This window comes from Erpetoichthys calabaricus, chromosome 1, assembly GCF_900747795.2.
Source record: "Erpetoichthys calabaricus chromosome 1, fErpCal1.3, whole genome shotgun sequence".
NCBI lineage: Eukaryota > Metazoa > Chordata > Cladistia > Polypteriformes > Polypteridae > Erpetoichthys > Erpetoichthys calabaricus.
In genome coordinates, this window is record NC_041394.2 from 214,009,866 (window position 1) to 214,034,593 (window position 24,728).

At 38.5% G+C, this 24,728-nt stretch overlaps 1 protein-coding gene across 2 annotated transcripts in view; it reads left to right on the plus strand.

The window, feature by feature from the left end:
* klhdc10 (kelch domain containing 10) overlaps window positions 1–24,728 on the plus strand; it is a 107,666-nt gene that overhangs the window by 39,036 nt on the left and 43,902 nt on the right. Inside the window, exons 2-4 of one of the 2 annotated variants that reach the window (XM_028811405.2) lie at window positions 12,088–12,180; window positions 13,168–13,389; window positions 24,338–24,492. In XM_028811405.2, coding sequence (XP_028667238.1) covers window positions 12,088–12,180; window positions 13,168–13,389; window positions 24,338–24,492 — 470 coding nt within the window. The remainder of the gene's footprint in view (window positions 1–12,087; window positions 12,181–13,167; window positions 13,390–24,337; window positions 24,493–24,728) is intronic. The other variant, XM_028811414.2, reaches the window with a different exon arrangement.

Below are 24,728 nucleotides of genomic sequence, written 5' to 3' on the forward strand. Positions count from 1 at the left end.
CATTGCTCCTTACCCTTATTACTTGTGCTATAACGTGCGATAAACCTCTCACGCGGTACTCCGCTTACTTAAAAGTGTTGTGCAGCGCCTCTCAGCTTTGGAATTTGGTTGTTTTGTTTCTCTCTCTCTCTCAGACATTCTCTGCTCCTGGTGGAACTGTCATCTCTGATTTGTCATGGAGCACGTTTAAACTTTTGAAAAGAGACAAATGTTTGTTTGCAGTGCTTTGAATGAATTTCCTTTTTTTTCTACAACCTCCTGTGTCTGTGCAAATCTGTGACCCAAGCGTGACAAAGCGTATTAGGGCCATGGTGAAAAAGAAAAAATACAGACACAGTGAAGGGAAAAAAAAAACTATATGTCGAGAATAAAGTCGACATGTTGACTTTATTCTCGACGTTTCCACTTTATTCTCAGTTTATTTTGTCATTAAAGTAGAATGTCGTAAACTAAACTTCATCTTAAAATGAATGTTTAATTTACTAGATTTTCTCAAACCCCGTCATAAGTAATGTAGCACATTAAATGCTTTGTGTTAAGTGTTCCCCGACCCAGTTGTTAATCACTTCACGCTTCTTAAACTGACTTCCTCTTGCACTGAGGAGGCGCAGGCAGTGATCGCCGCACAAAATACATTTACTCTCTAAACATTTAGAATGCTAAGATAAATACTTGATGTCATTTTCATGATGAAATGCATTAAAGCAGATATTAAACATACACAGTAGTGTGGTGGTAGTGCTGCTTCCTCGCAGTAAGATGTCCCCTGGTGCACGTTCAGTGTAGAGAACATTATGGCAGGTGTGATGAGGCTCCAGAAAACTGGATGTATGTGTATATTGTGTAAATGTTGGGTTCGTGATCTGGTGGTTGGAGACATGAACACAGAATTCAATGGATGTTCTTCTGAGCAGGCTTTCTTTATTGCATGCGTACTTTCTCTGTCTGACGTACCAAACCCCCTAGTTCCTATCCTTCCTTTTTCTTTCTCCACATAACCAATCACCACTTGATAAATGTCTTTGTGAAATTAAAACTAGTTATAAACTTAGACCACGGAGTGTTCAGAACTTTATAAAAAAAAAAAAAAAAACTTTGTTATACATGTTTAACTCTTTTAGGGCGGATATCGACTTTTGTTGACAGGAGGGGTTGAAGGCGAATGTCGACAAAAGTCGACATCCAGGGATAAAGGGTGACAATCAGCTGTTAATGGCGACAAATCTCACTGTCACGTCACAGGCATTCCCTCTGTGCTTGGAGGAATGCTAGACTCGTTGACTCGGCAAATAAACATTGCGTGTGCGTGAGTTGCGAAATGTAAACAAAGGCAAGATGGCACCGACATGTGAAAAGGCAGCGAAGCAAGTGCAGAAAAGAAAACATTTGGCAGACGTTTTGCGCATTATCGCGGAGTCAGACTCTTGATTTTTCAGAATCGGACTTTATTGGCAGTGATCAGGAGATCGAGCAAGAGAGTTAGAAGCAGGCATCAGCTGATCAGACACCAGCCGATGCCGCGCCAGCGGATCTGCTGCCAGTTGAGTGCCTTCGCGCAGCCGATGCATCTACGGCAAGGTTCGCATGGGATAAATACACATACATTGATCCGTTGAGAGCCGATCTGGCTACCGGAGTTTACAAGACGGCATGGCTTGCTTTTGGACACGACAGATCACCAGCTGCTGTACTTCAGGCTGCTCTCTCCTGATGCTGCTTTTCAGCTACTGTCAGACGAGACAAACAGGTAGGCAGAGATTTTTTTTGAATCGCGGGCTGCGTTTGCATCGCAGTCTCGTTTTTCAAAGTGGAAACCCACAACGAAAAACGAGAATGAAGCGCGCTGTGGCATTACAAATAGAGATGGGACAGAACTGGTGATATAACTTCAGGGAGCATTGGTCCAAACGTGTTTTGTCCCCTGGTGGCTTAGGTATGTGCTGCTGCAAAGTTTTATTCACTTCTGTAATAAACAGAAGCAAATCCCATGTGGTGAGCCAGGCTATAATGCCATACATAAAGTTCATAAAGTTTCAGAAGATGAAAAGAGGTGACAATACGGTTTTCATGCAGGCAGAAAACTTGGTGGCAGTGGCATGGCACGATGGCAAATGGGTGACTTGTCTCTCTACAGTACACACTAACAATATATGTTAGAAAATGCAGCAACAGACAATTGAAAAATAGGCATCAAAACAACACCTATTGTAAGGAGTGCAATGTGGCAATGACTGAAATTGGCTGCTTTGAGCGAGATCAGACTTTGCTGTGTAAAATGTATGTGATATGTATGTGAAATCATAGAGTATGCAGGCTCATACAACATGCAAGACAGTAACATTTGTCAAAAGTAAATATTTTTTGTTGATTTGATATGTTAAACAATTGCTTTGTGTTCTTTTTTAAAAAATGTTAGTTTTTGGAAAAATATTCAGCCCTGGGAGAAAAACAAAAAAAAAAATTAGCCCTAAAAGAGTTAATTATGCCATCCATTCAGAGTTGCACCCATCCCAGCAAGCATTGTGTGCGAGGCAGGAGCAAATCCTGAATTGGGGCACCAGCACATCGCAGGGTGAATACGAGCAACACATACACTAGCAGGGTCAATATAGCAGAACAAAACCCACATCCTACATGACTTTGAAAGGAAACTAAAGCACGCTGAGCAAACCCACCAGAAAAACATGCAAATTCAAGACAGGTAATACCCGGGACCCCCTTGCTATGAGACAGCAGTGCAATCTCTACGCCACCATGTCCCCACATGATTAATACATGATATCATTTTCATGATGAAATGCATTAAAACAAGTATTTATCTTAGCATTCTAAATGTTCAGGGAACAGGAATATCATGAAATTGATATTGATTGCTGCCTGCGCCTCCTCTTAGTGCAAGAGGAAATCAGTTTAAGAAGCACGTAGCAATTAACATGGGTCGGGGAACACTTAATACAAAGCATTTAATGTGCTGCATAACTTATGACGAGGTTTGAGAAAATTTAGTAAATATTCATTTTAAGATGAAGTTTAGTTTACGATGTTCTACTTTGACAAATTATGAGAATAAAAGCAACATAATCTTGACATAAATGGCGAGAATAAAGTAGAAATGTCAAGAATAAAGTCAACATGTCGACTTTATTCTCGTCATAAGCGTCGAGATTAAAGTGGAAATGTCAAATCAATTTCAACATGTCGTCACACTATTACACAGTACCCTGGTACATTACACAGTATTGAAAAAAAAAAATAAAACAAGTACAACTTGGCTTGCAGTATTATCCAGTAGTATAGAAACAGTATTCACACATTTGAACATAATGGTCCACATCCAACCTTTAAAAACCAAAGTATCTCCAGACAACAGACACGGCTCCTTTTTTTCAGCAAAAGTTCTTCTGTGTTCTCCTATTCAACTTTGTTGTCTGCTACAGCTTCAGTTTCGGAATATTCTCTGTCCATTTTCACTGTTCAATACCTCCACTAACACATGTACTCCATTGCATACGTGTTCAACAGTGCAGCAGTGAAAATGGTCCCCCCTTAAACCATTTCCCGTTGCACCATGTTCTGAACATTGTTTAGACTATTTAAACTGGTGTTGCGGTATAAGAAAAATCCATATCATAACAAAAATAAACTGTTTTTGGTATGAACCGGTATACCGCCCAGCACTATAATAGTGGGCAAATATTACTCAGTTTAGATGTGCTACAACAGATTCGAGGCTGTAATTAATGAAAAAACGTGGTTCCACAAAGTACTGACATGGGGTGGTGATCCTTTAATAAATAATAAGAGTTTAAATTGATATTTTTCCAATCGGTTGCTTCTATAACTTTGACTAGAATGTTATAGATTACATTGAGTAAATGAGTTGAAAAAAATTTGTCTCCATTTTTGGCTCTAAAGCAACAAAATGTGAATATTTTCAAAACGGAAAATTATTTTCTATACCCACTGTATATACAGTGGGGCAAAAAAGTATTTAGTCAGCCACCAATTGTGCAAGTTCTCCCACTTAAAAAGATGAGAGAGGCCTGTAATTTTCATCATAGATATACCTCAACTATGAGAGACAAAATGAGAAAAAAAATCCAGAAAATCATTGTCTGATTTTTAAAGAATTTATTTGCAAATTATGGTGGAAAATAAGTATTTGGTCACCTACAAACAAGCAAGATTTCTGGCTCTCACAGACCTGTAACTTCTTCTGTAAGAGGCTCCTCTGTCCTCAACTCGTTACCTGTATTAATGGCACCTATTTGAACTCGTTATCAATATAAAAGACACCTGTCCACAACCTCAAACGGTCACACTCCAAACTCCACTATGGCCAAGACCAAAGAGCTGTCAAAGGACACCAGAAACAAAACTGTAGACCTGCACCAGGCTGGGAAGACTGAATCTGCAATAGGTAAGCAGCTTGGTGTGAAGAAATCAACTGTGGGAGCAATTAATAGAAAATGGAAGACATACAAGACCACTGATAATCTCCCTCGATCTGGGGCTTCACGCAAGATCTCAACCCGTGGGGTCAAAATGATCACAAGAATGGTGAACAAAAATCCCAGAACCACACGGGGGGACCTAGTGAATGACCTGCAGAGAGCTGGGACCAAAGTAACAAAGGCTACCATCAGTAACACACTACGCCGTCAGGAACTCAAATCCTGCAGTGCCAGACGTGTCCCCCTGCTTAAGCCAGTACATGTGCAGGTCCGTCTGAATTTTGCTAGAGAGCATTTGGATGATCCAGAAGAGGATTGGGAGAATGTCATATGGTCAGATGAAAAAAACTGTACTCGTCGTGTTTGGAGGAGAAAGAATGCTGAGTTGCATCCAAAGAACACCATACCTACTGTAAAGCATGGGGGTGGAAACATCATGCTTTGGGGCTGTTTTTCTGCAATGGGACCAGGACGACTGATCCATGTAAAGGAAAGAATGAATGGGGCCATGTATCGTCAGATTTTGAGTGAAAACCTCCTTCCATCAGCAAGGGCATTGAAGATGAAACGTGGCTGGGTCTTTCAGCATGACAATGATCCCAAACACACCGTCCGGGTAACGAAGGAGTGGCTTCGTAAGAAGCATTTCAAGGTCCTGGAGTGGCCTAGCCAGTCTCCAGATCTCAACCCCATAGAAAATCTTTGGAGGGAGTTGAAAGTCCGTGTTGCCCAGCGACAGCCCCAAAACATCACTTCTCTAGAGGAGATCTGCATGGAGGAATGGGCCAAAATACCAGTAACAGTGTGTGAAAACCTTGTGAAGACTTACAGAAAACATTTGACCTTTGTCATTGCCAACAAAGGGTATATAACAAAGTATTGAGATGAACTTTTGTTATTGACCAAATACAGTGGTCCTCGGTTCACGAACGCCTCGGTACACGTACAACTCGGTTTACGACCAAAAAGTTTGCCAAACTTTTGCCTCGGTTCATGACCACACACTCGGTATACAAACAAGCCAGTTTCCCTTTCGGTTTGTGCGCGCTGATGATTTCCGCACGTGTTGCATTGTTCCCCGTCAGACGTGCGTGCGTGCTTTCGCTGTGAACTCTTTGTGCTCTATTTCATTTCCCTTCCGGTTCGTACGCGCTGATTACTGTGTTTAAGCACGTGTTCAGCCTCTCCCTGTTCATTGTTCTCAGTCAGATGTGCGTGCTTTACCTGTGAACTCTTTGTGCTCTACAGTATTTCGTGTGCTTTTGCAGTTAACCTTGGCTTCTAAGCAAGTGAAGAGTGGTGAGAAGAAAGTTTTGCAGAAAATTGAAATCAAAGTAATGAAAGAAATTATTGAAAAGTATGAGCGTGGCATTCGTGTTCCTGATCTTGCTGCAGAGTACAAGAAGTCAAAACCTACGATTTCGACTATTCTAAAGCAGAAAGAATCTATTAAAGCAGCTGATGTTGCAAAAGGAGTTACAGCGTTAACCAGGCAGAGGTCTCAAGTGCTGGAAGAGGTGGAAAAACAGTTTACCAGTTTACTCATTTACCAATTTGAGAACTCTCGTGCTTTCAAACAGCACAATGTAAACAAAGCCAGACTGCCAGTGATGTGGAGGGCAAACACGAAGGGTTGGGTCACACAGACTTTGTTTTTGGAATGGCTGCGCGAGGCTTTCGCTCTCACCAGCTAAACGGCTAAAAACACCAGAAATCCAAGAAATCACAAGAGAGAAAACATCCATCTCCCTCAAAACTGTAACCTCCTGTCCAACCATTTTCTCCTCACTTCATGCCAGACCTCGACTCATGCAAGGTTAGTTTTCTTGGTGGTTTATGGTTAGTTTTTGTATTACAGATTTTTCAAATGTTCCTTTTTTTCCCCTGTGCTTAAAACTCATTAAAAAAAGTGTTCATACAGCGATTGGGCACGAACTCCTGGAATATTATTTTCTTGGTTGCTTATGATTGGATTTTAAATAAAGTTCGGATTTGTTCAAATGTTCCTTTTTTTCCCCCATGCTTAAAACTCATTAAAAAAAAAAAAAAAAAAAATGTTTATACAACGACCGGGTTGTAAGGCTATAGCGCGAACTGCTGCAATGTTAGAGAGAGAGAGAGAGAGAGCGAGCCTGCAAGTGCAGCTGAGCAGGGAGCCTGGGTGTTTGTGTCAGTGTTATTCAATGTTTTTACATTAGTTTACTATTGCACTGTGCATTCTATGGTGTAACTAACTATATTTGTGCTTAAAAAATATTTAAAAAAATATATTTACGTACAGTTCGTACGGTCTGGAACGGATTAATTGTATTTACATACAATCCTATGGGGGAAATTGCTTCGGTTCACAACCAATTCGGTTTACGACCAGAGGTTTGGAACGAATTATGGTCGTGAACCGAGGTTCCACTGTACTTTTTTTCCCACCATAATTTGCAAATTCTTCAAAAATCAGACAATGTGATTTTCTGGATTTTTTTTTTTTTCTCATTTTGTGTCTCATTTAGTTGAGGTAAACCTATAATGAAAATTACAGGCCTCTCTCATCTTTTTAAGTGGGAGAACTTGCACAATTGGTGGCTGACTAAATACTTTTTTGCCCTACTGTACCTGTCCAACAGCACATTGAAGCTGGTGTTTATGGTATGTTGCCATTGTTACTAGCTATAACCTCTAATCCAGTGTTTTTAGAATAAGCACTGTATTAGTGAGCCGTTGTTTGGCAAGTGTTGGGTGCTCTGATCAGTTCTGGAGGAGATGTACGTTCTGCTCTCGCAAGGGGAGAGACTCAGTTGATCAGTGCAATTGACTGGATCGAACATCCCGTCACTGCCAAAAAATAAAAAGTATTTGGCATGGATCATTAAAACGGACACCACTTAATTTAATTTCAGACTGTCTAGCAGATACATTAAGCCATGATGCATCAACCATATTCAATCTACATGGGATGCAGTAAATGACTATATCATGCGCACACACACAGAGTATGGATTGTCATATTTTTTTATTTTTTTTTATCACCCCTTATGTACTTTGCAGGCTGTTTTTTGGGCTAGCCGCATAGCGGTATATACCTGAAAGGCCAGTATAATGGCCCACCTGCTGGCCTGAATAACAGCCTGCACATACCTGTTACTCTGCATTGCTTTTATGCTACTCTGGTCTCTAAATCTTGCAGTCTGCCGGCACAGAGGCACATTCCTGAAAGGCCACTGTACCTCTCTGCTGTCATAACCTGGTTGGGCAGAATACTAGCCTTTGTGATATTGGACCACACACCTTTTACTGCTGTCTAGTTACACTGCTTATGCAAGTTACACTTGTTTTGCTGCAGGTCACTTTAGCTTGGGAGAAACTCTAAACAACAGATGCTTAATGTGTGCAGAGAAGTTCAATAGGCAAAGAGAGCTTTTTGCCTATACTTATGTCCTGTTTAATGTAATGTGATAATGATTGTTCTCTAGTCTCTTTAAGGATAATTTTATTTATCAGTACTAGCTCAATAACAGCATTTTTTTTGAAAGAATGATACCATAACCTTTATAAATGGGCATAATAGTCCAATACATAATGCTTGTTAAACATATTTCTTGTCATGTCTCCGATCAGATTGGTCTTCCGGTTTTGGCAGCTTTTGTCCAGGATTAATAAACTGCAAAATTAAAATGAAGTTTTATCATACAAAAAATTCTAAATCTGAAATTTCAAAAAGGTGCCTCTCTTCTAATTTTAGTTTATACCTTCTGCCCAATGCTACCAGAATAGGCCATTGCCCCTGTTGCATTGAATTAGAACAAAGAGGTACATATAATTGATAGATTAAGTTTAATACGAGGTAATAAAGCATTTTGATAAAGAGATATATGGGGGGGGGGGGGGATAATCCATCTGAAGGAACTTTTGGTTTCCTTCTTCAAGAAATTGGGGGGGAATAGATTTTAAACAATTAGCTTTATAAAGCTGAATAAAAGTTGACAAAACTGTTAGATTGAAATTATATGTGTTCTTACATACTTTTTTCTCCCATTTTGTTAGGCATTTGTACAGAGTAAAAAAAACTCTACAGAGAAACTAGTCTGTTCTTGCGCATGTATACACATAGGGCTAATTTGGAATTGACACCTAACATTCATGTCTTTGGGATGTGAAAGGGACCTGTATAATCTCCATATTGGTACAGTGAAGCATGAACCCTCAGGTGGTCGCTGGGACGAAATTCTTACTGTCTCATGCCAAAATACCATATATTGTTGTGGAACACTAAACCTTTATTGCACATTTTTTTTTGTTTAAGATAATGTTAAACATTTTAGGGCTCCCTTTGCAGAATTTTGTTTCATGTGGTTAGCAGTTTCTCTCCATCCCTTGTGAATAACACAAAGCAGTTGTAAACAAACCAGTGCAACTAAAGATGGGATTCATTTCCCACAGTGCAATGTGGTGTGATGTATCACACATTCCCTATAGAACAGGAGACCGCATAGGAGAGAAATGAAAACAATGTCTTACATACATCTGAAAAATTCAGGATCATTAGGGGGAGTGGGGAGAGAATAGAAAGAGTTTTTAATAACTGAATATTTTCAGAGGCTGAAAATCCGTTTATTATGAATGAGATATATAAAAATTTTGTTTTGACAAAATTATACTTAAGATCAATATAGTTGATTGAAATTTTGTAAAAAAGAGAGACGTAAAAGCACACAGTTTAGATCTGTTGAAATTAAATGTTATTTATATCAGAATCGTACATGCAAGGAGTATGACTCCAGTTTTAATGATTTCTCCAAGTATTGGTTTCATAATCAACATACAACTGTTAATCACACACCTGAGAGAAAAAAAACAAGACAGAGAATGTTTTTTTTTTTTTTTCTTTTTACATTACTACTTTTGCTTCAGATGCTTTGTTTGACCACCCAGGTGATTGGGCTTAATTTTATCATAGCTGTGTAGGCCAAGTAACCGCTGAAAATCGTAGTTCTTGTAAATAAACCCTGCATTATCCTTCAGTGAATGTTGTTGTTTATTTTCACCATCTTGTTGATGCACCTATCAGCCACAACATTAAAATTGCCTGTCAGTTGTGCAGGTTGCTTTATAATACAGGTCGGACACTCATGTGCCCATTGTATATACTTCTGGTACTATGTCTGGTCTGTGGCTACGCAGCAAGCTGCAGTTCACCATGTATTCTGACATCTCTTTCATGGACATTATATTTTTCAGAAATTTGTGCTACAGTAGCTTTTCTGTGGGTTTGGACCAGACGGGCTAGCCTTTGCTCCCCATGCACATCAATGAGCCTTGGCACCCATGGCCCTGTTGTTCACAGGTTGTCCATCATTGGACTACTTTTGGTAGGTACTAACCACTGCATACCAGAAACCATGTACGAAACCTGACATTTTGGTAATGCTCTGACCCAGTTTGTCCCTTATCAAAGTCACTCAGCTCCTCACACTTGCCTATTTTTTTTTCTGTTTCCAACTCATAACCTTCAAGAACTGACTGTTCACTTGAGGCATAATATATCCCACCCCATGACAGGTGCCATTGTGACAAGACTATTATCCAATGTTATTCATGTCACCTGTCAGTGGTTTTAATGTTGAAGCTGATCTGTTGTATGTTGGTTTTTAGTGGGCAACTGAGTGGTATTATATTATTAGTGTGTTTGCTTTTTTTCTTCTTTTATAAAATCTTGTACTACATAATAATTGTGGCATTACAATTTATCACCCAAGCTCTTCATAAACATGGTATGTTTTTGACAAGTGAAATAGTGTTCTAAAATTGTTTTTTATAAATTTAAAATAAACTTAGCCAGTCCTGGCATTTTTACAGTGAATGCTATGGTGCAGTGGGCTCCAACAGGAAATAAAAGCATAAAACCGTACCGAATACGTCCTCTAAAGTTTCGATAAAGGAAAACACGCTTTTTGTGTTTCCCACGTATTTTTGTGACAACAAAAGGGATCTGGAAATATTTATTTTTTCTCATATTACTGATACTATTTTTCTTGTGGTAATAGTTTCTACAGGTGTAAGTTCTCGCATAAATGCAGAAGTAAGTCAGAAAATAATCAACCACGTGACACCAACGGTTTACTGTGATTTTTGTCTTTTGAGAAGAAACCACACCTTAAGGGGGGGCTGAACAGTTGTTGTGGTTGAAAACAAACCCAAAGGTAGCACATATAGTTGGTGGTCTTTTTAAAATGGCTGAATCTTATATTGGTGTTCTTGTTCAAAAATTATATGTATAAGCAATTTTATAATGTGTGCAATTGCAAGATGCAGATCCAGTACTCTTGGCTTAAAAAATGATCCTGTTCAGAAAATTTTTATTTTTTGCCCCTTCTCCCTCTGGATGATGAAAGACACTTCTTGAAGAGTCCAAAGTATTTTTGGGGTGCCACTCGGGCTGCCCTGTCTAGTCTATTGTTGGCATTTAGCAAAAGAAAGTATAGTATTTTGAAAATCATTTTGGGAAACTTTTTTTTTTTTTTTTCCTTGTCTGCATGTTGTGGAAAACAGAAACAAGCCCTGGGCAGGTGCCAGTATAATTGGTCACAATTATGTACAGTTAATTACTCCTAAGAGTCAACCCATATAGACATGAGAAGTTCCACAAACTCATCTAAACATAAAACAAGCCTGAGTTGCTGGGGAAAGTTCACTTCTGTCATGTTGTCATTATGTTTCAAATCATAGCCTGTACTATAGTATCCTATGTTTTTACATATTTTACACAACAAATGACCTTGGATATTAAGACAAAAACATATTTGCTTACTGGGGATAGATATAAAAAGATTCCTCCTTTCCCCTTTTTCAAAGTACATACAATCCTCTTCGGGTAAGAAAAAAACTCTAATAATATGTTAAACTAAATCCTTAAAATAGAAAATCACTGTAGCCAGAATGAACATATTACTGTTAAAGTATACTTCCAAAAGTTGCTCTCTAAAACTTGACTTCCCCTACGAACACCCCTTGATTTTGAAAGGTTATTTTTATATCTATGAAGAGAACGGGAAGTGAAATGGGTAATTGGACTTCTTTCAGAAAATGGAGTCTCAGAAAAATATATTTTTGTAAAGCATTTTGGATACAATATATAGACTTGACTATTATCTGAGCAAACTTGAGACTTGGATTAATTCACAGGACTATTCTAGCTTTGAACTGAGTGTTTTCATTTTGTTTTAAGGCTTTTGTTTCATGATCTGAATGTTACCTTATTGGCTGCAATTAAAAGCCCCTTCCAGAGAATACTTGTTAAGTAAAGTCTCTGGGCTAATGAATGCATGCCATAATTTGAGAGAATTTTTTTTTTATAATTTTTAAGGATAAGTTTGGTAAGTTTACCATAGAAACTTATTATTATTTAAAAAAAAAAAAAAAAGCTTCAGTTTAGATTTTCCCCCCACCCTTCTGCACTAATAAACCTGTAAATTGTCTTCATTTTTGTGTGAGTTGTAGCTTTAAAAAGACCCACCCCTTTCATGATTAATGGGTATACCTAACAAAAAATCCTTAACCTTTTGTGGTGATTTGTGGCTGTACTGTTTGCCATTTTGTTTCCCCGTTGTCTTTGACTCATTGCTGGTAATTGTGGTAACAGGCTCTAAGAAGAAAGTACGGTGGCTCCCGGCTAGGAGAATCTTCAGTCAACCTTGCCTCAGCCTAAGGATACCTAACAGGTTTTTGAGAGAAGGTGGGTGAATTTTGCCAGCTGGATGCCAAGCAAAAGTATATTCTGGTGGTCTTTCACTATTATTTTGTGTATTTGTTATATGGGTATGCACTCAAAACAAATAATTTGTCTTAAAGACCAAGGTGTTTTTTTTTTTTAAGTATTTTTAATGCCTGTCTTAAAAACCTATGGTAAGTTGGAAGGATGTGTCTTCTTAATGGTAACTTTCCAGAAATTAAGTTCCGACTTTTCTGTGTTCATTTTTAGCAATCAAGTTTGTCTGAAAGTTTTGGATCTGCACTCGTTAAGGCTGTATATGTCAAATACAAACATTATTACTGAGAGGATTTTTTGGTGCAGAACCTGGTGGTACTTTAACAGTTAATCTGATAGAGCCCGTTTTTGTATTTGTCTAACTCGCCACACTCAAAGCCAACGTTTTTGTGTTGGGGTTTTTTTCTCCCGTCTTCTTAACTGGCAGGGATGAACAGCTTTTATGTGGTCTGCAAATGACTTGAATATTCCAGTGGAATCGATGTATTAAGCTTAGCTGATAGCTCAATATTTAATGAGGTTGCCTTTATACTGTATTTAAAGAGTTAAGCTTAGTGCTACAGTGGAACTCAAAATTTCAGAATGTGTCCTGTATATTTGTATACCTAAATGCTTATGCCTTAACCATGTGTAGGCTTTTTTCCCTATAAACATAGCTATGGATTTTTTTCCGTTAATGCAAGCTGGCATCTACTTCTGTACAGTAAATGTAGAATGAAGCACTTGCTTTGTCTGGACTTGGATTCCCTTTCTCTAATTTGGCTAAATGTTCATGTCTGTCCTAAAAAGTGTTCTTTAAACTACTGATTTCTTTCAGGAAATTCTTTTGACTGCAATAAAAATAAGCAAGTGGAAACTTTATTATGTTAACATTTTACCTCACTTAATGGTAGTCCCTTAGAGATTACCTAAATTTTAGTGTGTGCTTGTTTTTTTTTCTTACTGCTGTTTCAGGTCATTCTGCACCCCCTGCTAGAAGTGGACATCGATGTGTTGCAAATGGCTCCAGTTTATATGTGTTTGGTGGCTATAATCCAGATTATGATGAGTCTGGTGGATCAGAAAATGAAGACTATCCTTTGTTTAGAGAGCTATGGCGGTATCATTTTGCAACTGGTACATGGCAACAAATGAGAACAGAAGGGTATATGCCCAGAGAACTAGCTTCAATGTCAGGTACTTTCTTTAACATTTACCCTTTTATCACACACATTCAGATTTTAAATAAATGTTTTACATGTTAAGCTTCTTTAGCTATAGGTATTTTTTTTCTTTTGTTTTCTCCATATAGTATGTGCTTAATTTTGAAGGTGACACATAATACGTATTTGAGATGAAACGACATTCTAGATCTGTGGGAGCAACAACTTTTTAGCGGCCTTTGATAAGGAGTGTTATATTCTAGTTTGAAGTTATCTGAAATAATGTTAATACGAACTGAGGCTTCTGGACTAGTATAAAGTAGTTTGATCCATGCACGTATGTTTGGGCTGAAACCAAATTTGTGCAATGTGATGAATAGGTAGTCCCATTCAACCATATCAAATGCTTTTTCTGCTTCTAAAGATAATAGGATCTCTGGGATATTATATATAATGGGTGAGTGTTATACTAAACGTCAAAGGTTGGAAGTTAAGTGTCTGCCTTTAATAAATCCTGTTTGGTCATCTGATATTACAGAAGAAAGCACTTTCGGTCCTTCTGGCTAGATCTTTGGAGAGTGTCTTAACATCGTTATTCAGAAGAGAGATTGGTCTGTATGACACGTTGTAGTAGGGCTTTGTTCTTAGGAGAGATGGTAATTAATGCTTGGTTAAATGTTTTTTGGTCTCTTGCTTCTATAAACATTGCTAATAATAGTGGAGTTAACTTATTTCAGTTTTTTTTTTTTTTTATTTATAAAATTCCACTGGGTAACCAATTAGGGCTGTCTGCTTTCCCACTTTGAAGTGAGTTTTGATAGCATCTAGTAATTCTGAAAATGCCAGAGGTTTATCCAGTTCTGTAGCACTAAGAGTATCTAGCTGTGGTATCTCTAATGAATGAAGAAACTCATTAGATTGCTTCTTATCTTCTTTAAACTGAGCAGAATATAAGGACTTGTAGTACTCTCTAAAAGTGCAAGTTATATTTTTATAGTAATTTTTTTCCTCTGTGTTGTTAGTTGCTGTTATTGCATTCAGGACTTCCTGCTTGTGGATTTGTTGGGCCAAGATCTTATTGGCCTTTTCTCCGTGTTCATAATAACGTTGTTGTGATTTAAAGATAAGCTGTTCCATTTCTTTAGTAGTCAAGAGGTTAAATTGTTGTTGTAAAACTGGTCTCTTCCTGTAGTGACACTCATTTGGAGACCTGATGTATTGTTGATCTATTCTAGTAATTTTGCTGATTAACTGGGATGCCTTCTTGTTTTCCAGTTTATTTCTGTAAGAAGGATATGAAATAATTTGTCCTCTTAATGTTTCCCAGAGAACCTGCTGAGACCTCTGAGGATGCATTTGTATCAAGAAAATAATCAATTTGCTTGGATATAAATTCTGTACAGTTCTCATCAGCTAATGACCGGGGGTTAAGACACCAGCTGCAAGATGAGTGTGTAGAATGCAGCAATTTAAGCTCTATGATCAGAGGGGCATGGTCAGAGAATGATAGCATTATACTTACAAGATTTGATAATGGGCAAAAAAAATTGTCTTTGAGGAAATAATCAATTCTTGAGTAACAATGATGTGCTGGAGAGAAGGAGTATTTCCTTAGGATACGATGTAAGCACTTCCATGGGTCAAATAACTTCTGATCCATTACAAATTTTGTAATTATCTTTGCAGTATTAGATATTAGCCGTTGTATCTGAGGATCTATCCAGGTCTGGATTTAAAACATAGTCTCCAGCCATTATAATTTTGTGAGTGTTCACATTAGGGATAGATACAAATACATTTTGCAAGAAAGCTCTATCATCCGTGTTAGGTGCAAAAATATTAATTAAAATCAATATAGTATTAAATTGCCCGTCACCATGACATATCGCCCTTCAGAATTGGATATTGCATCTAACGCTACAAATGGGATAGTTATGTGTATTAAGATTCCCTCACCCCCATTTTCTTTTTTTTATAGCTAGAGTGAATAATTTGGCCAGACTATTCTCTTTGCAACCGAAACTGGTCCTTGCTTAATAAGTGAGTCATATATATATATATATATATATATATATATATATATATATATATAATATTGTCAGAAAAACGACTAAAACAATGAGAAGGTTTGGGGCAGCCACCCGTATAATTGTTCCCAGCTGCAAAATTGATTCAACAACAGATACATGTTCATTCAACTGAGTCCAAAACAGAACTGATGCTTTTGAGACAAGATGGTGGCTTTAAAGGCCAGCGAAGGAAGTGATGTCATCAATGCCGGAAGTGACGTCATTGGCTGCCCCTGAGCCGGGCAGGATTTCCCTAGAATGGTCTGCAAAAGATCGAGAGGGAAAATTAGTGCACTTCACCACCCCCTGGTCTGGCATGGAATCACATGTATTCAAGCCCTTTAGTTGTCTCCTAAACACACGTGTGTGACTAATATATATATACAGTAATGTGCAAAAGTTATAGGCAGGTGTGAAAAAATTCTGTAAACAAAGAATGCTTTCAGAAGTATAAATAATGATTGTTTATTGTTACCAATTTACAAAATGCAAAGTGAGTGAACAAAAGAAAAATCTAAATCAAATCAATATTTGGTGTTACTACCTTTTGCCTTCAAACCAGCATCAATTCTTATAGGTACACTTGCACAAAGTCAGGGATTTTGTAGGATTATAGTCAGGTGTATGATCAACCAATTATACCAAACAGGTGCTAATGATCATCAATGTCACACGTAGGTTGAAACAGTCATTAACTGAAACAGAAATAGCTGTGTAGGAGGCTTAAAACTGGGTGAGGAACAGCCAAACTCTGCTACCAAGGTGTGGTTGTGGAAGACAGTTTCATGTCATGGCAAGATTGAGCACAGCAACAAGACACAAGGTAGTTATACTGCATCAGCAGAGTCTCTCCCAGACAAAGATTTCAAAGCAGACTGGGGTTTCAAGATGTGCTGTTCAAGCTCGTTTGAAGAAGCACAAAGAAACGGGCAACGTTGAGGATCGTAGACGCAGTGGTCGGCCAAGGAAACTTAGTGCAGCAGATGAAAGACACATCAAGCTTATTACCCTTCGAAATCGGAAGATGTCCAGCAGTGCCATCAGCTCAGAACTGGCAGAAACCAGTGGGACCCAGGTATACCCATCTACTGTCCAGAGAAGTCTGGCCAGAAGTGGTCTTCATGGAAGAGTTGTAGCCAAAAAGCTATACCTCCGATGTGGAAACAAGGCCAAGCGACTCAAGTATGCACGAAAACATAGGAACTGGGGTACAGAAAAATGGCAGCAGGTGCTCTGGACCGATGAGTCAAAATTTGAAATATTTGGCTGTAGCAGAAGGTAGTTTGTTCGTCGAAGGGCTGGAGAGCGGTACAATAATGAGTGTCTGCAGGCAACAGTGAAGCATGGTGGAGGTTCCTTGAACGTTTGAGGCTGCATTTCTGTAAATGGAGTTGGAGATTTGGTCAGGATTAATGGTGTTCTCAATGCTGAGAAATACAGGCAGATACTTATCCATCATGCAATACCATCAGGGAGGCGTATGATTGGCCCCAAATTTATTCTGCAGCAGGACAACGACCCTAAACATATAGCCAAAGTCATTAAGAACTATCTTCAGCGTAAAGAACAACAAGAAGTCCTGGAAGTGATGGTATGGCCCCCACAGAGCCCTGATCTCAACATCATCGAGTGCATGTGTGTTGAATTTCACGTTCATTGGGATTTATGCATGGATCTTGGTGTACGCACAGTTTTATGCATCTGGATTTATTTGTGTGTACGCACATTTCTGTTTTTGCCTGTATGCCATATTTTAGTGTGAATTCTATGCACAACGTTATACATGAGGTCCCAGGTGGTCTTGATGAATGATGCAGTGAAATGTCCAAAAATCTGGAAAATGGTCATCAGCTTTTCACATTCCCACATGTTCATTTGCAGATCCTAGCATAACTGGTCCACTGTCTGTAGCTATTTCTGTTAGTTTTGATAACTGCAAATTTGCTGTCTCAACTGCAGTCATGAGTGTCTCTTTCAGGTTAATGCCATGAGTCCTATCTTAACGGCAAGATGTCATTCTTCTTTAATTATGCATTCTTCTGACACAAAATGTACAAAAACTGCCAACTGTGGCTTATCTTGAACCCTGCAGGACTTCTTTAAAGCAATGCTTTTCTCAAGATTCAGTGTTCCTGTGTTTCAATTAAGTTGTTGATATTCAATATTCTCGTTTCAATGGTGTGCCGTGATAGCTATAGGTCTGATGCAGAACACTTCAGGTTCTCATTTTCAGGAGTGAGGATAGCAACAATATGTTTTGAGGTATGTCTTTACAAATTCCTCTCACTGTATGGTTTCTCAGCATGAGCAATATTCTATGCCACTTGATATGATGCTAATGTAACCATCTTTGAGTGCTTCGTAAATTTTTGAAAAAACTGAGTCTGCTTTTCCAACTGAAATTTCAACAAGCCTGCTCTGTGCTTGTAAAGTTCAGTTCCTTTGGGGGAAACTCCCACACCATGTTAGTGTGAAGTGAGGTGAAATGGTGCTCTAGGTTTGAAGCTTTAGATGTGAAAGTAAAGTTTTGCTATGTCAAACAGAAGGGTTTCCCTTTTTTTTTTTTTTTTTTCTTTTTTTTTTTTTCCCCACAAAAAAAAAAAAATTACTTCCATTCAGATAATGTCCTGTGCTCCTCTTCCTACTTGTCAGTCAGTATCCAACCCGTTATATCCTAACACAGGGTCACGGGGGTCTGATGGTGCCAATCCCAGCCAACACAGGCAGGAACAAATCCCGGGCAGGGCACACACACACTAGGGACAATTTAGGATCGCCAATGCACCTAACCTGCATGTCTTTGGACTGTGTGAGGAAACCAGAGAACCTGGAGGAAACCCACGCAGACACAGGGAGAAAATGCAAACTCCATGAAGGGAGGACCAGGGAAGCGAACCCAGGTCTCCTTACTGCGAGGTAGCAGCATTACCACTGCGTCACCTACTTGTGCTTAACTTTACATTTTCCTGACTCTGCCATGGCGATTCAGTCAAGATTGCTTGGCTAACAAACTTAAGTGTATGCGTGAGTATGCACGTGACTTTTCTATCAGTCTCATGATGACAAACTTAATTTTTATTACAAATATTGGCCGCTGTATCGGCAATACTGTTAGGTCCAAATGCATTTGAATATTTATCTCTCCTGCTCTACTCAAATGCTCTGCTGATGAACAAGACAAAAATGATAACCCTGATCGCCTATGGAGCTGAACAGGAGCAGGCAAAGAACCACATGCGTCGCGTTCGTCACGCCTGACCTGTACGGTTTGAAACTTTCAACTATACTTTTTTGTCACAAATTTTCAATTATTCGGTCTTAGGAAAATCGGAAGACAAGAGCTCAGTGTACAAATCTTAATATTAACAGGAAAGTCTCCCTCTCCGGGATACTGGAGGTTAGAGAAAATGCTTTTCACTGTTAGCCCAAACACTGCACAGTGTCAACATGCTTTTTAAAGAGTAAAATAAGGACCTGACAAAGGAAAACAAAGGCAACCTCTTGAAAATTGTGTGATGGTCCTATCAATGGCTGTATTCCGCTAAAGATGCATGACACTATAAAGGGCATATTGCACTTTAGAATAATACTGAAGATCAATTGTTGATGTTTTTAGAGAGATACTAATTTTGAGGGGTATAAATGAGGTCTGAAGTTTTTGATTAAACAATACAGTACTAATACAGTATTCATTTAATATTGATTAAAAATATTATTGTATACATGGGGGGAGACCTTGCATCAGCACAAGATACAGTAATCCCTCCTCCATCGCGGGGGTTGCGTTCCAGAGCCACCCGCGAAATAAGAAAATCCGCGAAGTAGAAACCATATGTTTATATGGTTATTTTTATATTGTCATGCTTGGGTCCCAGATTTGCACAGAAACACAGGAGGTTGTAGAGAGACAGGAACGTTATTCAAACACTGCAAACAAACATTTGTCTCTTTTTCAAAAGTTTAAACTGTGCTCCATGACAAGACAGATGACAGTTCCATCTCACAATTTAAAAGAATGCAAACATATCTTCCTCTTCAAAGGAGTGCGTGTCAGCAGTGACTGTCACAGAGATAGAGAGAAAAGCAAACAAATCAATAGGGCTGTTTGGCTTAAGTATGTGAAGCACCGCAGCACAAAGCTGTTGAAGGCGGCAGCTCACACCCCCTCCGTCAGGAGCAGACAAAGAGAGAGAGAGAGAGAGAGAGTTTGTTTTTCAAGCACAAATCAATACGTGCCCTTCGAGCTTTTAAGTATGCGAAGTACCGTGCAGCATGTCGTTTCAGGAAGCAGCTGCACAAAAGATAGCAACGTGAAGATAATCTTTCAGCATTTTTAGACGAGCGTCCGTATCGTCTAGGTGTGCGAACAGCCCCCCTGCTCAATCCCCCTACATCAGGATCAGAGAAAGTCAGCGCAAGAGAAAGAGAAAAGTAAGCTGGGTAGCTTCTCAGCCATCTGCCAATAGCGTCCCTTGTATGAAATCAACTGGGCAAACCAACTGAGGATGCATGTACCAGAAATTAAAAGACCCATTGTCCGCAGAAACCCACGAAGCAGCGAAAAATCCGCGATATATATTTAAATATGCTTACATATAAAATCCGCGATGGAGTGAAGCCGCGAAAGGCGAAGCGCGATATAGCGAGGGATTACTGTAATTCTTTAAAAATTCGTTTTGTTTATATTGCAATAGAAGATGGGGTGCTAAGCACAATTAGTTTAGTAGCCCCAATATAAACTTTGGGCTACCAGTAGGGCTGCACGATTAATCTTTTTTTTCTCATGATAATGATATTTATGACCCACGATCAGTTAATAAATATCGTCGCGATTTTACAGTATAAAGACCAAACTGTTTTTTATGGGCTGAGTTTATGGATTGGACTGCGTCACTATGACGTTACTGCGTCTAGATTGCAAGCGCTTTCTGAAGCAGTAGAAGTCAATAGCAGCAACAACAGTCAGTCAGAATAAACATATGATGGCGGAGCAACGTGAGGAAGGTGCAGAAGTGCGATCGTTAGTTCCTAAAAAGGGGTCATACTCAGTTGTCTGGAACTATTTCGATTTCGAGGAATGTGATGTTGATCAGGTACGAGTCTTGTGCAAACTTTGCTCCTGTTCCGTCCAAACGTCCCAAGGTAACACAACAAACCTCATCAACCACCTTAAAAGCCACCACAAAGTACACTATCAAGAATTTCAACGACTGAAGGCACAAACAGCAACAACAAAAAATTACCAGCCATCCACAACACAGACAACAATATCAGGGACATTGTTCAACGCAATACCATATCTGCCTAGCTCGCAAAGACACCGGGAAATAACAGAGGCGATCACGTACCATATAGCCAAGGATATGTGTCCAATAACCACCGTGAGCAGTGAGGGGTTTAACAAAATGATCGCAACACTTGATAAAAGATATAGCATTCCCTCACGCAACCATTTTTCCAATTTTGCGCTGCCCTCGCTGTATGCGAACTGCTAAAAAGAAATAGAAATAGAAAGAGAAATTCTCAGGCTCAGCCTTGAATATTTTGCTGCCACGACCGACTTATTGTCAAGCAGAACTGCGGAACCGTATTTGAGCTTGACAGTTCATTTTATTGACAGCGAGTTTGAGATGAAAAGCAAGCTTTTGCAAACTTCGTTTTTCCCACAAGAACATACAGCGGAGTTTATTGCAGTGGGCCTCAAAGAAGCGATGTCCGCTTGGGGCTTGGTGGAAGAAAGACTTGTGTGCATCACAACGGACAACGCAGCTAATATGATTAGGGCAGCATCTGTGAATAACTGGCCGAGGCTACACTGCTTTGGTCACAGACTTCATTTACCAAAGGAATAATCGTCATTATTAATCGTGATAATTTTGAGCAAAATAATCGTGATAATCATTTTTTCTGTTATCGTGCAGCCCTAGCTACCAGTAAGGTTTTGTGGACTACTAGGTTTGAAAAACTGATAGCCCACCTTATTACTGTATCTTTTATAATCTGTTTCCCTTTGTGGGATGTTATGCAGCCAGTGTTGATAGATTTCACACTTTTATATAAGTTTGTGAGAAGAAGTGTTGGTGAATCTCTTTGGAAAAAATGTTTTTTAGATTTTCTGTTATGGTCACTCCAAGAAATTTTTAAAGCTGCTCATTCTTTAAGTGGGATCCCATTCTACGTGAATGCCATTGTGTTCTGCCTTTTGCTTTCTGAAGTCTATGTCCAGCTGTTTGGTTATGTAGACATTATAAGTGAGATTATTATCCTAACAACTGATAGACCTCTGATAGACCTCTTCTCTGTAAGCTGTCTTATAATTGTTGGAGATCAGGCCAATAATGATGGGGTAATCATTAGGTTTTAATGATGGAGTTGGAGCAGGCAGAAATGAACAAGAAATACAGAAATGGGCTTGGCCCACTAGCCTGTATAAATCCACACGTTACTTCTGACACCTAATCCTCATGTCATTTATCTAGTTGTATTCTCAAAATGTGCAAAACGTTTTTCCTAAAATATTATTTAATAGATACTTCTGGGAAAAATTGGTGCACATCAGACGGGAAATGCAAGACACAAGGGGCTGCCTTTTTGAATTAAAGGCAAGACTCTTGACCAGTGATTGAAACATTGGGTTTCTTACTTCCACTCAACTTGTCAAACCTGCAGTTTGAAGTCTTTTCGTCAGATTTGAAAGTAAGACCACAATTTAATGTGCTTGAATGTGGTGTTCTGTGGGGTGCCTATCATGCAAGCTGTTGCCTCTCTCAGAAACTTGGATTCTCTTGTGGCTTTCTATCAATTTTCCTCCATGTTCTAAGTTCCCTTTGGTGGTGTAGGAAACTGTATTCCCGGACACCATGGCTTTCTTTGTAATTTCCTAAAAAGAAAGACCTTCTCTTTTAACACTAGAATTACCAGAGCCTGCGAAAAAGCTTGTAGATCCGTCCCACCTTTAAATCGCTTCTTAAATCCGTACGCACCTCTCCTCCAGCGTCTTTTATCTTCTAAATGTGCCGATTAAAAACAAGCTGCAAGCAGCCGGCTATTCCATCCCCCCGCCGACTTAGAACGTGCACGAACTTCTCCCAGCTCATGCCTTGATTGATTATCTGGGAGTGAAGTGGAGTTTGAGTGGAAATAATAGATCATTATTTGGAACACACGCATTTCATGTGTGTTCCGTTTCTACAGTAATCTGTGTAAACACATTTTTAAATCAGTACACATGATTTCATGTGTACATTCAGCCATGTCTTATTTTGAGGAATGCAAGTTTATGCTTGATATTTTCTATGAATTTAGGAGGACAAATCACAACAGGAAGCAACAACTTTGTGCAATATGTAACTGAACAGCACAATTAGCTGAACCCACAAAACTGATCATTATAAGCCTGTTGCAAGTATTTGGTGATCTGTTATTTAACAGAATCTTAATTGTGTATACCGTTTTTACTCGTGTACCACGCGCCCTAGTGAAAGACGCTCATCCTAATTTTTACAAAGAAAATCGCGTAATCGCTACTATCCATGCTGAATGACAATGGCAAACTGATTCAAAAACAAGAGCGAGCGAGAGAGAGCAAGAGCGCGAGCGAGAGAGAGAGCCCAAGCAGAAGAAATAAACGGCATTTACATTTCCTCGTGTATGACGCGCACCTGATTTTTCTAATGCTAATTTTCGGGGAAAAAATGTTTTTGTGGTACACGCATAAATACGGTATATAGGTTTAAATTAGCCTACTGCAGTTTGTAATATGTTTAGGAGGCGATTTAAAATGTTTTTTCCCCTCCCCTGATCAAGAGATATAATTATAAAATAGTTTTTTCAAAAATTAGATTAGCTCACCATATTGTCTAATTTATTAAAATTAGATTTCCTTGTGCACTATTGTTTAAAAGTGAAAACTTTTTTTTTTTTCTCAAAGTGTATTTACTTTCTTACAGTTCTCTGTGTAATTGCCAGTCTTGATTGTATAGTGTTTTTCAGGCTAGTTGAATAACATTAAAGGTTTTTTTTTTTTTTTTGTTTGTTTTTTTTCTTTCTTCCTCCCTTCCAACCAAAGGGGTTAAAGTACTAAATGAAAAGCATAGTAATCCAAGATATTCGTTAGTAATTCCAGGAGAGTAAACCTGCATTGGGATTGTAACCTGTATCGATTTTATTTGTAAATCCTGTTAGGACATTTTCCATAAGCTGGTTTCATTTTATTTTTTTTATTTATTCTTGCATAGCTAATTTTGTTTACCTGAAATGAAGTATATTTACATTTTAATTCAATAGCCACTTTAACAAATAAAAATTATTTTTCTGTTGCCAGCCACAAAAAAATGCAGCTCTGCAAATTTTGGACAGTGGTCCGTTTCTTTGGAATTGCTTTCTCCTCTAGTAATGTAACAATCGCATCTGCTCATATTGATGCTTCTGTACTTGTGCAACTACTAAATAAAATACCACTCTAGATTATATTAGTTCATGGCCAATATTTGCACCAGGGACAAACCAAATTAAATATCACTGTTCATTACAGAAGCTAAATTTTTCTTCACGTTTTTGCCTATGGCCCTCTGACTAGAGACACAGGCTGCGCACTTTCAACCAGTATTTAACAATAAGTAAAAGACAGGAAATTGATGACAGCTATCATCTATGGTGACTTTGTTCAGCAAAATGAAAAGTGCCTGAATTGATATGAATTATTGGTCTTAAAAATTGCAGACATAAGGTGTTTCATACAATATGTAGTTGCATGGATTTCATTCAGGGCACTAGTTTGAATGGTTATTTGCATACTGCATCTGAGTTTTATTATAGCACCTGTAATTTGCTGTTTTTTGTTTGACATGTTTTGGTACATGTTATATACTACTAAATTTTCTTTTGTAATGTGTTTTTAATTTTTCTTCCAAGCTGTTTTACATGGAAACAACTTGCTGGTGTTTGGTGGGACAGGGATTCCATTTGGAGAGAGTAATGGAAATGAGGTTCATGTATGTAATGTTAAGTACAAACGATGGTCTTTGCTCAATTGTCGTGGAAAAAAGCCAAACCGTATATATGGACAGGTATGTCATTAATGTTTTTGCTTTACTTTATGTGCTTCATATTTTGAGTAAATTTTAATAAAATGAACTTGTTATAGTCTATTCATAGATTTAAAAGAGAGCATACATGATGAATAATTTATATTTTAATTCTAAGGAAAATAATTTTACTTTAAAGAACTAAAGGTCATTTCTACAGATTTAATACCATGTTTTACTCAAGATATTGGCATTATAGAAGTTATATAAGAAATAAT